This window comes from Pelodiscus sinensis, chromosome 4 (genome assembly GCF_052426305.1).
Source record: "Pelodiscus sinensis isolate ZL-2025 chromosome 4, ASM5242630v1, whole genome shotgun sequence".
In the NCBI taxonomy this organism is placed as follows: Eukaryota; Metazoa; Chordata; order Testudines; family Trionychidae; genus Pelodiscus; species Pelodiscus sinensis.
The window spans coordinates 43,089,144-43,105,063 of NC_143055.1; the positions used below are offsets into that span (position 1 = coordinate 43,089,144).

A 15,920-nucleotide genomic window follows, 5' to 3' on the forward strand; every position below is an offset into this window, starting at 1 on the left:
GTAAACAGGATGAGGTTTAATAAAGAGAAATGCAAAGTGCTCCACTTAGGAAGGAACAATCAGTTCCATACATACAAGATGGGAAGCGACTGTCTAGGAAGGAGCATGGCGGAAAGGGATCTAGGGGTCATAGTGGACCACAAGTTGAATATGAGTCAACAGTGTGATGCTGTTGCAAAAAAAGCAAATATGATTCTAGGTTGTATCAACAGGTGTGTTGTAAGCAAAACTCGTGAAGTCATTCTGCCGCTCTACTCTGTACTAGTTAGGCCTCAGCTGGAGTACTGTGTCCAGTTCTGGGCGCCACATTTCAAGAAAGATATGGAGAAATTGGAAAGGGTACAGAGAAGAGCGACAAGAATGATTAAAGGTTTAGAGAACATGACCTATGAAGCCATGCTTCATGAACTGTGCTTGTTTAGTTTGGAAAAAAGAAGATTAAGGTGGGACATGATAGCGGTTTTCAAATATCTAAAAGGGTGTCACAAGGAGGAAGGAGAAAATTTGTTCCTCTTGGTTTCTGAGGACAGGACAAGGAGTAATGGGCTTAAAGTGCAGCAGGGGAGGTTTAGATTGGACATTAGGAAAAAATTCCTAACTGTCAGGGTGGTCAAATATTGGAATAAATTGTCAAGGGAGGTGGTGGAATCTCCCTCTCTGGAGATATTTAAGAACAGGTTAGATAGACATCTGTCAGGGATGGTGTAGACGGAGCTTGGGCCTGCCTTGAGGGCGGGGGGCTGGACTTGATGACCTCTCGAGGTCCCTTCCAGTCCTATTATTCTATGATTCTATGAAATTAACTGGACTCTGAGAATTAAGATGGATTCTTTTCTTTTTGTGTTTTGTCTGCAATAAAGGTTTTTCGATCTCAACATAGGCCTGAGCAATTGTTAATTTACATTGAAGATCTTGGTAAAATGTATCTAATTCTAATGCATAAATAATAACTTATTACAAAAATGCGGATTATAATTTCATATAATTTAAGCACAAGATGTTAAAAATGTGCTTTATTATTATCTCTTGGTAGGTTGTGTGGGAAATCCAAATTTGTATAATCTCAATTATGAGGGAAGTCAAGAAAATTGAAAAAAAATCCTTATTTCATAATACCACACATTTTAATCTCTGATCTCTCCAAATGACTGAGCCCATAATCTTATGCTGGAAGAAAAAGCATAAATTGGCAGGAGTTCCCCCAAAGTCCCAATAAGTCAGTAGAAAAAGCATGAGAGGTGGCAAGTCTGTCATTGTCTTTCCTTGTTTTGTACAGGAGCAATTTGAATTTAAAGTAAATATTTTGTTAATATAAACAAAAGATAGAATCCAGGTCTGTCTCTTTGTTGTGTTGACTTTGCCATGCTAACTGCTGCTGTACAATTTGTTGCTGACATGTAAGTAGGTGTGACTTTGAATAGACACAGGAAGTATGTGAACGTAATTGTAATTGTTAATGTGTTTATCACTTCTTGTCCTGTCTTATCTCATCTGTCATCCTTTTTGAACACTGAGCACAATTAAACAACACAGAGGGGATAAATAAAAAGGTACCATTTTTTCTTTGTTTGAATCTTAAATCGTGGTTGTATTCTAACTGCAATCTTACATGTTTTTTATTTTTTAAATTATGATTTTACTGAAATTGTTTAAATATTAACACGATCATCTGGAAAACAATGCATTGTTGGCTGACCTCATTGGTATTTCTTTATGTATGTGATAATATTTTACTGCCACTTCCAATCAATTCCAAAATTTCAGGAAGGTTTTAAGTATCGTTGGTCAGGTTTCTAGTGATTCTGGGGACAATCATAACATCTAAAGAGGGAAAATGGTGCACAACTGGAGTCATTGTCATTTGACAATTACATCCATTAATACCTTGCAGCACAACAGTATCCCTGCTCATCTCTTCCATACAACTTACTGTAGTGGTCCCCAACCTTTTTATGCCAAAGATCATTTTCTTAATTTAAGGGCATACCAAGATCTACCCAGTCCCTTCCCCAAAGCCGTATCCTGCTCACCCCATCCCTCTTTCTTTGTAGTGTGCTCTCTCCCACCCTCACTCACTTTTACTGGGCTGGTGCAGGAGGTTGAGATTCAGGAAGGGCTGCAAAGTGTAGGATGGGGTATGGGTGCTGGCTCTGCAGGGGGGTGTAACCGAGTCTCTCTTCGGGGGCCACTGGGCACTCCCCCCCCGTCCGAGGGTCCTTGCCCTAGTATGCCCTGTGCTTCCCGTTCCTGGCCTCTACCCCGCCGTCTCCCCAGACGCGGGCTCCACTGCCGGTCCTCCCAGGGCTGGCAGCGTCACTGTCCTTGGCTCAGCTCTCGGGTCCAGGGTCCTTCCCAATCCGTCCCCCAACCGTCCCCTCTCTGGTGGGGCTTGGCTCCGTCCTGCTCCCCACCGCTCCGGTCGTCTCCGCTGGGTGGTCGGCTTCCGCTGCTGGGCTCCGCGCCGCTCCAGGTGGGGTCTTTCTCGTGCCCTGCGGAGGAGGCTGAGAGCAGAATCCTCCCTGCTCCGCCCAGGCCTCCCCCCTTCCTGTTCCTTCCTCCCCCTTTTTGAATTCCCCGCTCGGCGTCTGGCCGACCCCCGCCCTTCCGAGAGCCAGCCCTGTGCTCCTGGGCCCTAGCGCTGGCCGGGTTCCGGCCTTGCCGTCCTGCACCTGCGCGCCGGCCACGCTGGGTTCCCCTCGCTCTCCTGCCGGCTCCGGCGCACAGCGCCGGGCTCCTGTCCCCAGCTGACCTTCCGCGCGGGGCCGTGGTCCCCGTGGCTGGGAGTGCGGGGGTAAGTTCCCGCGTCACAGGGGGTGAAGATTGAGCCAGAGGTTGAGGGAGTCGGCCAACTGCCAATTATGATCTCCTGGGAGACAACCAAGATCAATTGGCTTATCAAAATCAACCACTTGATGACCAATGGCTTTCCATATTGACAACCTGAATCACAGAAGAGAAATAGGTTTCCCTCCGCCCTGGAGAGGATATTAGCCAGTAGGTGTGTTTAGAGGGAGAGGAGAAAGATGCCTTCTTTCATTGCTACCTCCTAAAAATCTGCTCTAAGTTAGTGGGGAGAAGGGCACCAGTTGTTCAGCCCTCTCTTTCTGTGTGGGAGAAAGAAAGGTACTTTGTTAGAATGAAGGAAGAGAGATGCAGAGAGAGAGTCCCTGACATTGGGGAAGAACAGGAGATACTGCTGTGGGGGAAGAGAATAGGGGGAAATAGAGCCCATTGTATGGTGGGCTAAATGTGAGACTGCTGTTGTGAGGGGGAAAGTGAGAGGAATAGAGCCCCGGGCATGATGTAAAGAATGGGGGATGAACGCAACTCCTAGTAGGATAATCTTGTGTCACCAAGTTGTGAGGAGTCACCGGGCCCTGCACTCCCAGATGGCTGAGAGTCAGATGTGACTCTCAGCCAGCAGGTAGAACAGAAGATTTATTAATCAACAGGGACACAGCATAGAACAGACTTCTCAGCACAGAAACCAGAAGCAATTAGTCCAGTCCATCTTGGGGAAGGGGGCTCAGAACCAAGGCCCCTGCCCACCTCCAGCACCTCAAATGACCCAAAACAGACTCCCACACCTAGCATCCTCGTCCCAAGCCCTTACTCTGCCCTTTATTCTCCTTTCCAGTCAAAAAGTGTCACCTGGCCACACCCCTTCCTTGGCTCAGGTTACAAAGGGCATTGGCCATTGTGTATGTGTTGTGGGTAGGGTCACCTCGTTCAGTGAGATTGACACCTAAAATCCCTGTCACCATCTAAATATTGGTGCAGTTCTCCGAGAAACTGAGGCACATGCAACATAACAAAACGAATATGAATAATAACCACTGTGGTCATAATTATGAACTTCATTTCCTAAGAGGCATGTAGTCTGGAAGTCACTTTCTGCCTTTTAAAAACTCTTGAGAATTTGTAAATACATTTTCCTGATTGCTCACCTTGGCAAGCCCACCTAGCAGCTCTCCTCTGTTGGGTACAACAGCCCAATTCATCATGCAAAATCCATGTGCAAGAGCCACTCCTGCCTGGAGTTTACAAGAGGTGTTGGATCTTCTGGGGCTGTGGAGAAAAGAGACTGTGAAGGTATAGCTTCAGAATAGCCGTAGAAACAAGGTAATTAATAGTAAAATATAAAAATAGCAAAAGAATCAAGGAATTCACACTACTGTTGCTTTTTTGGGTAATGTTGATCGCTAATTTGGCTCCTGACCCACTGAGGTCTGAGTTTCACTATTTTAGTGAGACCCACCAGCTGAGCATAGATGAAGGGGTAAAAACCTCAGGTAAGTTAAGTTAAGTTATATTGGTTAAATGTAAAGATGGTGCCCAATTCAACTCCAAGTTAGCAGGGCAAAGTTATCAACTTTTCATTATTTCTCTCAGAGAAGAAGGGAGACAAGTGTGATGCTGTATGGAATATGTGGAACACTTTACAATACTATTAATATCAATGTTATAAAATTGCAATGAAGTGTGCTAGATATGCTGTGTAAGGTGTCAATGAAAATGTTGTAATTGCCAAGTATGATATATTGTTTATATGTTTGTATTACATACACATTACATACATACATCTTGTGTTCTATGTTATAGATATGTAGGTTATGTCTGTATTTCAATGTGCGATGGCCCCTCATGAAAGTTTCAGTTGATATTATGGTTTTCATGATATTGTAAATAGACTGAGACCATTAGCTCATTTCTCCTAGACTACTTAGCAGTCATCAGTAATAACTTTCAGTCATTACAGACCTAAATTTGATTCAAAGCAGTATGTCAAGATGAAAGGCTATATATCTACCCCTTGACCGGTCTCCTGAGCCATCTTGGCTGTTTGAGGAATAATTTGATGCATGTCTTGTTATAATGGGAAAAAAAATAAGGAATACTTTACAGTTCAGATTTTCCTGAAATAGAATCAGTATATTGGAATTTCAGCCTTTTTTACAAGTGATTTCTAACAGTGCAAGAAAGTGTTGCATTTTCTTTTCAGAATCACTGATTTTTTTCCCATTTGTAGTAGCAAGAGTTAACACAGCAGAGCAGTAGAGATTCTGAGATGCAGCATAGGAATTACGTTCTCTGTCATTTGTGATTTAAAAAAAAGGGGGGTGGTACTCAGCATTTGAAAGGGCTTTAATGAGTGGTGTTAATGTTTGTGAAAGGTAATGGTCAGAGAATGGAGAGGAAAACAATAGAAAGTGCACTGATTGCTTCAGTGTGAATAGCATTTTTCTTGATTGAGGTGTCTATTTCATCTTGTATTTTCTTTGCATTATTTTTCATAATCTTGCCATTTGTTTATTTTTAAATGACATATGATTTTAAAAGGCTTTTTCTGTATGTGAATGCAGTCCCTTTCAAAATTTGCTTGCTATACAGGCAGAGTATGTATTTCTCTAGTCTTGGTTGGATGCACAAATCCTTTTTTATGTGCATTGCTTCTTGCCCTGTTGCCTAGACGATCACTTGCTTTCATTGAGGATGTCTGGCTCTCGTAAAGAGTTTGACGTGAAGCAGATTTTAAAAATCAGATGGAGATGGTTTAGTCACCAATCATCAACCACTAATTCTACAGTGAACAGCCATCGTGGAGACTTCTGGAACAGAGGACAAAATGCAACAACTGGTGGGACAAAGTTTTTAGACCCAGGTAACCCACCTTTGGCATCAATTGGTTACAGAAAGTCTAGCCAACAGAATTTCCAGAATTCACCTCCTTGGCCAATGGCATCCTCCTCTGAAGTCCCTACATTTGAGTTCACAACAGAAAATTGTGGAGATGCACGTTGGCTTGACAAACCAGAAGCAGATGATGGAGCGAGTGAAGAAGAAAATGAATCGGACAGCAGTTCATGCAGGTTAATTATTATTTTCCTATTATGGGAAATTAGTAGCTGTTTCATGTCTTGAATGTCATTTTAAGTTTCATGTCTACAAATTTGATCTATAATTTATCTTAGATTAAAATGCCTCAGAATTTTCTGATAGTTGCATTGCACAAAAGCATTAAAAAATGCCATGACTGACCGAGTATATAGTTGAATATATTTTCTATGACTAATTTAATATGTAACTGTAATATGCATAATCTGTAGCAAATTTGTTTACAGCAACTGAAAAGAATATGTACACACCAGCTTTACAGGGCTATTTTACGTAGTTGTTCTCTGTTTAGCTGTCTTAAGAATTAGTTTTACACTAAATTAGAAAGAAATAATGTAGTTAAGATTTCTCTAACTCTGAAATCTTTAAGCATTGTTTAGAATAAAAGTTTCATATGGAAAAATATTTATTTTAGCTATAAATCTCAATTATATTTTCTCCTATACATGTATTTTTGCAGTGTTCTTCAGTTGTAAATCTGGACATATAAATCTGTATTTTAATGTCCATATTTATATGTTGATTGTGAAAGCTGAATGTGAGTGCAACTTAAAGAAAAAAATGGTAATATATCAGTTTCAGTGGATGAAATAAACAACCAGCTTGTGCAGCAGACTGAAACATGAAGAGTGCCTTAAATTGATTGTGGATGTGCTCAATAAGTATCTTAAATTGTAAACCTAATTATGTCCATAAATTATGGTAATAGTTTTGTTTTTTTCTTACGTCTTGATCCCGGTGCTAAAAATAAATAATATAGCACTACTATTTTTACCAATATTGTATGTTAATTGGTGGAAAATGAATTCTTTTTTTCCCCTTGGTTGTTACCAAAATGTCAGTTTATTTTCATTATCTCCTTTTTTACTTACTATACTTCACAGAGTAATGTGTCTTGCTGTGCCCTTTTTGTTGTTGTAAATATTAGAAATGTTACAATAGGTTAACTTGGCATCTCAAGTTCATTTTCATGTTTGCTATCTAGCTTTTAAATTTATTTTTTAGTGATGTGGTGTTCTAAAGAGGTGGGACTCATTATTTAAAGGGGGCAGAGTTTTTATTATAAGCGTATTAGAGAAACATCAATCTTATTAATGTAGTTTCAATGTGTTGCATTCCCTTTGAAGAGCATACCCATTTATAGAAAAATTTAGTCAGTGTAAGGGAAAACAAGAATAAACACTGCACAATTTATGGTTTATATCCTTTCAGGATGGGGAGAAACAATAATTCTCCCTGTTTAGGAGTCAACATAGCCTTTGCTTTTGTTGCTGAATTGTAAACATTTATCAGAATTATAAAGGGAATGAAACACTTAACTCTGAGGTTTTATAAAAAAACAGTTTAATCTTGCTGTAATAAGTATATTTAGCTATCAACAAAATGAGTTTCAGAGACATTACCTACGAATTTTCTATGAGGTGATTTTCAATGTCTGCTTTTTGTAAACAATTATTTGAACAGTTACTGCCGATTACATGAATATATCACAATTCAGTCTTTTTAATATTTTCGAAAACATCTACTCATTTAGTGTCATCTTTCTGTGTACAACACTGGACAAGCAAAAGAGAATGTTCTCAAAGTGAAAATTGATATAAAAATCCAGCTTCCATTCGAAGAACTCAAGGTGCAATCTATATATTTTAGAAATGTGCACCTGTCTGTCTGTCTGTGAGTCCATTTGTTCAAGAACATCTCCTACAGGTTATGAGTTAGAACCACTAAATTTGGTATGCAGCTTCCTCTTCTTCTAACTCAAAGCAAGGCAGGGTTTGGTTGTGCCAGGAAAATGGGAAGTGCATGGAATGGGATTGTTTTCCATAACATGCAAAGGGGAGGGAGCTGTTCCAAGGGACGCTGTACTTCAGGGTGACCATTGGGGGCACACCACCAAAAATGGCCAGCTGGAACTGAGGGTTGCTGGCCATGAGACCGGCTAAGTAGCCCCCTTGCACCAGACTCCTATCCTCTGGCCATTGACCACAGTGCTGGAGAGGGGGGCAGAGAGAAAAGGCCTGTGTCAGATGAGGGAAGAGAGAGAGAAGGCCTCCACTGCTTCCTAGAGGATCCACTGCCTGACCCCGGCAGCATTGCCAAGTAGCCCAGTGTGCCCACCTCTCACCTTCCTGTCTGGCCTCTACACTTCCTCCTAGTCCTATCCTGGAAAGCATCACCGGGGCTGGCCTGCATGCCCAGCCACCAGCCTTGCTGCCTGCAGTCTTGACTGAGGCTGCACTACCTGCCGCCAGCCCCAGCTGGCACTGTAGTCCTAGCCGCTGGCCCCACTGCCTCCAACCCTAGCTGGGACTGCACTCCCTGCCACTAGCCCTGGAGCTATGCCCCCTACTGCACCAGCCTGCTGGGGCTAAGCTCCCCACTGCCAGCCCAGCTCAAGCCGTGCTTCTGAACCTGGCAAGCCGGGGCTCTCTGATCTAGCAAATCTGTAGATGTTCCTGGAGTAGAGAGTCTCGGATTTTAGAGGCTCAACCTGCAATTAATAAAGAGTGGAGTATTACAGTTATCTATTGAAGTATAGGGGGAATCTGTGTGTAATCATAATATTTTAATTTTCTACGGTGGTTGAGTTCTGTTTTTTATTTTGTTTTTGCAAGTGTATTACTAGAAACACCATTGAAGCACAGATCTTGTTTGGCTTCCCTATCCTTTACCCAAGTAACTGCGTCTTTATTTTCTTGTATGTTTGCACTCATAATATTTATCATGTACAATTATTTGCCTGATGCATGTATTCTTTTGTGTTGTGCTTTAACTCTTTCCATGACTTTATTTTCATTAAATGAGAGAATTTTAGGTAAATTATGGGTTCAGTATGCAATGTCATACCTGGTTAATGTTAATGGTTAAGAAGTTGCTGCATTTAATCATTTGTTTGTGTACACTTCCTTTTCAAGATAAGGTGCATGCTAAACCATTTCTGCTTATAAAAAGTGTGTAAGAACCCATGAACTGGAATCTAAAAATACCAAACTGTGGGTATGTCTAGACTACATGGCTCCATTGACAGAGCCATGTAAACTAGTTTACCCGACATAGTCAATGAAGCAGGGATTTAAATATCTACCGCGCTGTGCCGACATGGATCGGTTGACAAGGGAAGCCTTTGTTGACCTCTCCTGTAAACCTCATTTCACGAGGCATAAGGGAATGGTCAACAAAGGCTTCCCTTATCGACCGATCCGCGTCTAGACTGCCACGCTGTGCCGCATCAGCTGATTGTTGGCACAGCACGGCGGACATTTTTATTGTAATTAAGCGGGGATTATTTAAATCCTCGCTTCATTGACTATGTCGGGTAAACTAGTTTTCGTGGCTCTGTTGACGGAGCCATGTAGTCTAGACATACCCAGTATGTCTGGGATACCAGACTGACCGGGAAGCTCCCTCTTGCTTGTAATCATTAATGTAAAGAGGCACCTTTGCTTTTTCCCCTTTCCTCTTCTTCCAAAAGAACTCCCTCTTCCCTGTCCACACTTGCCTTTTTGCAAAAGAGCTCTTTCGCAAAAAGGTTTCTTCCTCTTAGAATGAGGATTACCAATGCTGGAAAAACTCTACTGTTCTTTCAATTTTCTTGTGGAAGAACGCAATTGTAGTGTGGACATTCCTCAAGTTTTGTCAGAAAGACGGCCGTTGTGATTTGTATGGTGTTTTGAGGGGGGTATAGCAAGTAAAAGTATTACATTAGCTATCCCAACTGTAATAACCTACTAGAGATTAGGCACTGAAAGTAGTCTTTACTGTGAGGTAGCTAGGTGAGATCCTAGTTTTCCTCACAACAAAACTACGATGCCTTGTTTCCACTAGAATTTTACAGCAGGATAACTAATGTGTTTATTATGCCATTGTTATGCCCAGTATGATACCAGTCTGACTGGGAAGCTCCCTCTTGCTTTTGTAATCATTAATGTAAAGAGATTTAATAATCATACAACGTCTTCTGTGTATAGTCTTCTAAAATATAATTTAATATTTACATATGTTTGGGTAGCTCAAAGATAAGCTTTGTTGCCCTCAGACTTCCTTCGTAATTAACGATCCAAAATTCCCTTTAGTGGTAATAAGCGATATCTCGGAGTAGAAACTGCAGGTTTTTTTTTCATTGAATTTTTCTGTAAAAGGGAAATCTTGAAAGCCTGGGTGTGCAGTGGGTGTGCATTCCTCTGCCCCCTCCCTGTCAGTAAAAGAGAATAAGTGCTTCAAGCCCATTGATCTGGAGACATCCGTATGGCTACATCTAGACTGGAGGCTTCTTTCAGAAGAAGGTTTTTTCAGAAGAGATCTTCCAAAATCTTCTTCCAAAAGAGAGCATCCACACTGCAAAAGTGCATCGAAAAAGGGATTTGCTTTTTCGAAAGAGAGCATCCAGACTGAATGTATGCTCTCCTGCATTAAGCTGTGATTGCTATGGATGAAATGGCCACCAGGGCACCTGTGCTTTTCCCCCTTTCCTCTTCTTCCAAAAGAACTCCTTCTTCCCTGTCCACACGTGCTTTTTTGCAAAAGAGCTCTTTTGCAAAAAGGTTTCTTCCTCATAGAATGAGGATTACCAATGCTGGAAAAACCCCACTGTTCTTTCAATTTTCTTGCAGAAGAACACAATTGCAGTGTGGACGTTCCTCAAGTTTTGTCAGACAAACGTCCGTTTTTCTGACTAAACTCTGTAGTGTACACACATTCTGAGAGAGAAATGTCATGTGTGTGGAAAGTTCTTGCATCTGCACTCTTTTCTAATCGAGTGCCATGTTTCAGACCCTGGAAGCACAGTACAATAGAGGACATAGTCTTCAACATTTCTCTAGAGTAGACATGCCCTTTGCTCTCAAGTTCAATGGCATATCCATTCTTTTTTCCCTTACACTCTCCTACAGCCACATCTGTTCTCATTTTCTCCTAATTTTCTCTTCTCCCCCTCCACAATCTTTTACTCTCTATGCTTCTCCTAGTCCTCTCTAACAATTCCAGTATAGCTTCATGTCTTCATTCATGCTGAGCTCTACATTTGGAAAAATCTCCCATTTCCTGTTGACCAAGTGTTTTCCCTGTCATATCTCAAGAATTCTACCTCATTCTTCTTTTCAACACATTTTCCATAATCTCTGTTACTTGAGTTGTTGTCTTGTTGATTTTTGATTGAGAGATGTATTAGGAAGAGGGAACAGCCTATTCTATGTTTGAAGTATCTTGTAAACTAACTCAGAAAATAACTCAGAAAAAGCTGATGCCTTAATGTTCCAGTGTTGAGGTACATTTCTTGTCTCTATCTATTGACCAAAATATATGAACAATGTGTGAGTTTGTTTGTTTTTGACCTTTTATGCACTGTTTTTCAACAACAAAAAAATCCCTTTGGTAGCACCACTGGGAACCCTAGTCTAGAAAAGACTTCAGCAGCTTCTTGTAGTTGTACCACTGCTTGCCTTCACAGCAAAAATGATGTGATTTGTATAGCGTTTTGAGGGGTTATAGCAAGTAAAAGTATTACATTAGCTATCTCAACTGTAATAACCTACTAGAGATTAGGCACTGAAAATAGTCTTTACTGTGAGGTAGCTAGGTGAGATTGCCTTTATAATCCTGCCTGTGATATAATCCTCATCTAGATTTCCTCACAACAAAACTACAGTGCCTTGTTTCCACTATAATTTTACAGCAAGATAACTGTATTTGTTATGCCATTGTGAAAATGCAACTTTTTTTTTTTTTTTTTGGCAGTGAAGACAAAGCCTTAGGATTTAATTATCCCGCACTTCATTAGCATAAAAATGGCCGCCACTATTTTTCGGTACGGAGCTTTGTCAGAGAATAGTGACAGTCTAGAGGCTGATCTTTCGCTAAAGAAAGCCTTTTCCAATAGATCCCTTATGCCTCGTAAAACGAGGTATTCAGGATCTATCAGAAAAGGCTTTCTTTAGCAAAAGATCAGCCTCTGGACTGCTGCTTTTCTCCGACAAAGCTCCATGTTGAAAAAGGAGTGGCCATTTTTATGCTAATGAAGCACGGGATATTTAAATCCCCGCTTCATTAGCAATTTCGACCTGCCTAATCTGCATCCCTCTGCTGGAAGAGGGGTGCAGTCTAGACATACCCTATTTATCTTTATCAACAGGATATCCAAAATTAATATTTAATATGTACAAAGGCTGTGTCTTCAGATTAACTATTCTGTATTTTGTTTTTATATCTTCTTTCTTTTAAAACTATCCTCTACTTTCAAATCTCCTTGTTGATGTAGCCAGCACTATGTGGACTCTTTTTGACAATAAATGGGGAAAGAAAAACAAGACAAAAATAGCAGGAAAGAAGCTTGAAAGTGTTGTTAACTGAACTGTATTTTCACTGACTTGTATTCTGAGATATGACACATTTTTGTCAAATAAGTTTCTGTAAATATTTATTTTTCTAAGCTTATCTCAAAGGGGTTGTATAGAAAGGGCACTTTAAGACATTTCATCTCTCAAAAGTACTGATATGACCTCTATTACAATAGTACCCAGGAACCTTACAACAACCTATGAGGAAGTGGAAATGATATACCCGTTTTACAGATGGTGAACCAAGTCTCAAAGAGATGGTGTGTCTACGCTGCAACTGGCCTGGGAGCATGCTTTTTTGGCCAGAGACAGATGCATACCAACTCTGCTCAAGCTAGTGTGTTAAAAATAACACTGTGGAGATTGCAGCATGAGTGATGATAAAGGCTAAATGCCCAAATATATGTCTACCCGACCCCCTGGAACTGTACTTTGGGTGGCTAACCGAGTCACCTCTTGGGTATGGTGAATGCTGGCAACTGCTCTGGCCCCAAGCTTTGGGGGGCCCCATGCTTTGATTAAATTGTGACTATCCCATTATTTAGCTATTTGTCCTCTGTCCCGTCCCCATGAATGTATAATTTGGACACCATTTGTCCGGATATTCAGGTGGGGAGATGAGGTGGGAGAAGGGATGGTGATTGGGGTGACGAGGTGAAAGGGAAGGCAAGCAAACAGTGTGGAGGAGAGTTACAATGCGGGGACAGGGGTGGGGTGCCTGATAGTTGGTGAGGATATGAGCAGTGGCTGAGCGGCAAGTGGCAGGTGGCGAGTTGGAAAGAAGGAGAGTGGCGGGAGGGGAGTGAGGAGATGAGCAGCAGCTTGGTGGGTGAGCAAGGAGATTAGCAGGAAGGCTGATTTGTCCTGGACCCAAACCGCCAGGTTTAGCCCATCCACACTCTGCCTCCAGAATGCCTGCTATAGGAGTTCTGGGGGCACAGTGTTGCTGTCCCCAGCACCTGCCCTCCTCATGCTGTGGGGGCCAGAGTGGCAGGAGCCATATGGCCTCCTCCCTTCCGGTGCTCCGGGAGCCAAGCATGCTGGGAGGTTCACATGTGCTCCCGTGTCTTCGCCCTCACATGCTGGAGGGGGCGCAATTGCTGTGCTGTTCTACCTCCTCCCCTGCCTGGGTTGGAGGCAGAAACTTATGAGAGGGGGGTGGGGCTTTACTGACTAGGGATGTAATAGTGCAGTTGATTAACCAATAAGCAAAAGCTTAAAGGATAATGCTATAGACTACATGCATTTCCCCCTCCCCCCCCCCAGGAAATTTTTTAGCAGGCTGTCCAGCAGCCTTGTTCAGTCCCGGCTTGTGCCACGTCAAGGACCTACTCCTGCTGCGGCTCTGTATTTAAAGTGTATTAAGAGCCAGAAGGGTAGGCAGCCCAGCTCAGTTCTGGCTTGCACCAGGTCCGGGTACTCAGACCTGCCCCAGCAAGGGTCTTCTGCCACCCCATGCTGCTGTTTCTGCATCAGAAGCAGCAGCACGGGGCAACAGGCAGCTGGTTTTTAAACTGACTCCCCTTTCAGACCGGCTCTCGCCTGGCACCCCAGGTAGAGGGCTCCTTGGGAGTGGGGTCAGAGTGCACTGTGTACCGGCCCCACCCCTGGGGACTATAGAATAGTTGAGTAACCAATAAGAATTCATAAGTGTGGACCAGCGGGGTCAGGGAAACAGTTTGTAGGCCCAGATCCTGGTTCAGGGTGGGGCTGCAGGGAAACACCCCCAAATAGTTCAAGGCCAGTTTGCAATAACTCCAGCTGGGTCCCCTTGCTCAGGTGGGGGTCCAGCAGATGCAGGCTGCTGAATGGGAACAGCTGAGGGGGGAGACTGCCACCCAAGAGTAGGGTGACAGCAGGGACACAGGATCACGCACTCCATTGTGTCCCAGCCCCGGGTCCTAGCAGCACCAGAGCAGTCTGCTGCTGGGTCAGCGGGGATCCATATGGCAACACGCTCATCTTCTGCTGCTGAGTTAGCGGGGCTCCTTACCACAACATGCTGACCTTCTGCCAAACAGACTCAGTGAGAAGCTCCTCCCCCCTCAGCCGCTCCACCCCACTACAATGAGGTTAATCAACTATTCAGTTAACCGATATTTAACATCCTTAGCACTGACCACTTGTGCCTGGACCTTATGCCCACCTAAGGACGGCCTTGGTGGCTAAACTATATTGCAATATCCACACTGTTATTTTTAGCATGCTAGTTTGAGCAGAGTTAGCACGTCTGTCTACCCAGGCTGGGAGATACCCCCCCTGAGCTGGAATGTAGACATACCCTAAAGATGTGGCTATATTACTGATATTGTCTCATATAGCTTTGTTGCCATAGCTATGCCAGCGTAATCCAGTAGTGTGCATATAGACTATGCAGATTAAAGGGATTTTTCTGTCAATGTAGGAGCATAACGTCCCCAAATGGTAGTAGCTATGCTGATGGAAACCTTGTTCCATCAATGTAAACTCCAGTGTATATGCAGGTAAGTCAGCATAGTTGAATTGGTCAGGGTTGTGGATTTTTAAATTTAGACAAGGCCTCAGTGTCTTACCTAAACATACACAGGGAGTCTGTGGTAGAAGTCTGGTCTTCTGAGTTCCAAGCTAACTCCCTAATCACTAGATCAGTGGTTCTCAAACTAGAAAAATGTGGTTTTAATTCACATGCTCTCATTCACATGTTTGATGTGTGATGGGTCACCAATACAGAAGTTTGAGAGTCACTGTAACTCATCCTTCCACTCTACAGTGGGCTTTGGACCACACCCGCATAGAGGAGTAAAGATGCAAAGAAAACTAATAGCATAAGATAAAATGTTAACTCAAGTAGTATATATTACTTCTGAAATGCAGACCTGACTTTCATTGCTTCAGTTGTGAACAGAATTACTGTATTAAAATATTAGCCATATTATCATTTTATGTCATGTCCTTCAGGACTTCCAACAGCAGTCCGACTCTATCATCTTGCCAAACTATGGAGCCTTGTACATCAGATGAATTTTTTCAGGCACTCAACCATGCTGAACAAACCTTTAAAAAGATGGAGAACTACCTGAGACACAAACAGCTATGTGATGTGATATTAGTTGCTGGTGATCGGAGAATTCCAGCTCACAGGTAAATTCTAAAATAAGTTATATTGGCTTACTTATGTTTGTGCACATGTGGACTATTTTATTTTAAAATAAAAGATTCAAGAAAGACCAAATTCTGGAAACTAAAAATTAACTTCTGTCTGTTCTGTGATAAGTGATCAAAAGTAATGTAAATGGGTACAGTGTTTATTCTCACCTGTTTCTATGCACTCAAAGATTTGTCCAAACCTAAATAAAAGCCTTGCCCAGAATCAATTTTGAAAATATTTCAAGAACTGCAATATTTTATACTGTTCATAAAGAAAACAAATGTAATATTTAAATGTTCATTGGATGTTCTTTTGGATCTTCAGAATTAATTCAAAGTGCTACAGTTTGTACAATTTTAAGACTAGTTTATCCCACATAATTTGCTACTCAAAACAGCCAAACTGTTTGTAATTGTTGTACTGTCAGTTCTTATTGGCTAGACTTAACATCTAGCAGGATTTTTTCAGAAAATATTTAAATATATATTTATGTTCTGAAGAATAGAGTGGAAAACAATAGGCCGGGCCTCAAATAGAGATGTAAACGACTACTTGAGTACCAGAGG

The 15,920-nt window shown here is 42.0% G+C and overlaps 1 protein-coding gene across 9 annotated transcripts in view; it reads left to right on the forward strand.

Moving 5' to 3' along the window:
• The window catches only part of KLHL5 (kelch like family member 5), a 154,929-nt gene that overhangs the window by 38,025 nt on the left and 100,984 nt on the right, over positions 1-15,920 (forward strand). For 4 of the 9 annotated variants that reach the window (XM_075930569.2, XM_025187964.3, XM_075930568.2 and 1 more), the window contains one exon: positions 15,165-15,347. In XM_075930569.2, the coding sequence (XP_075786684.2) occupies positions 15,165-15,347 (183 nt within the window). Of the gene's footprint in view, positions 1-743; positions 5,871-15,133; positions 15,348-15,920 lie in introns of those variants that run through there. The other 5 variants (XM_075930567.2, XM_075930565.2, XM_025187961.3 and 2 more) reach the window with 4 other exon arrangements.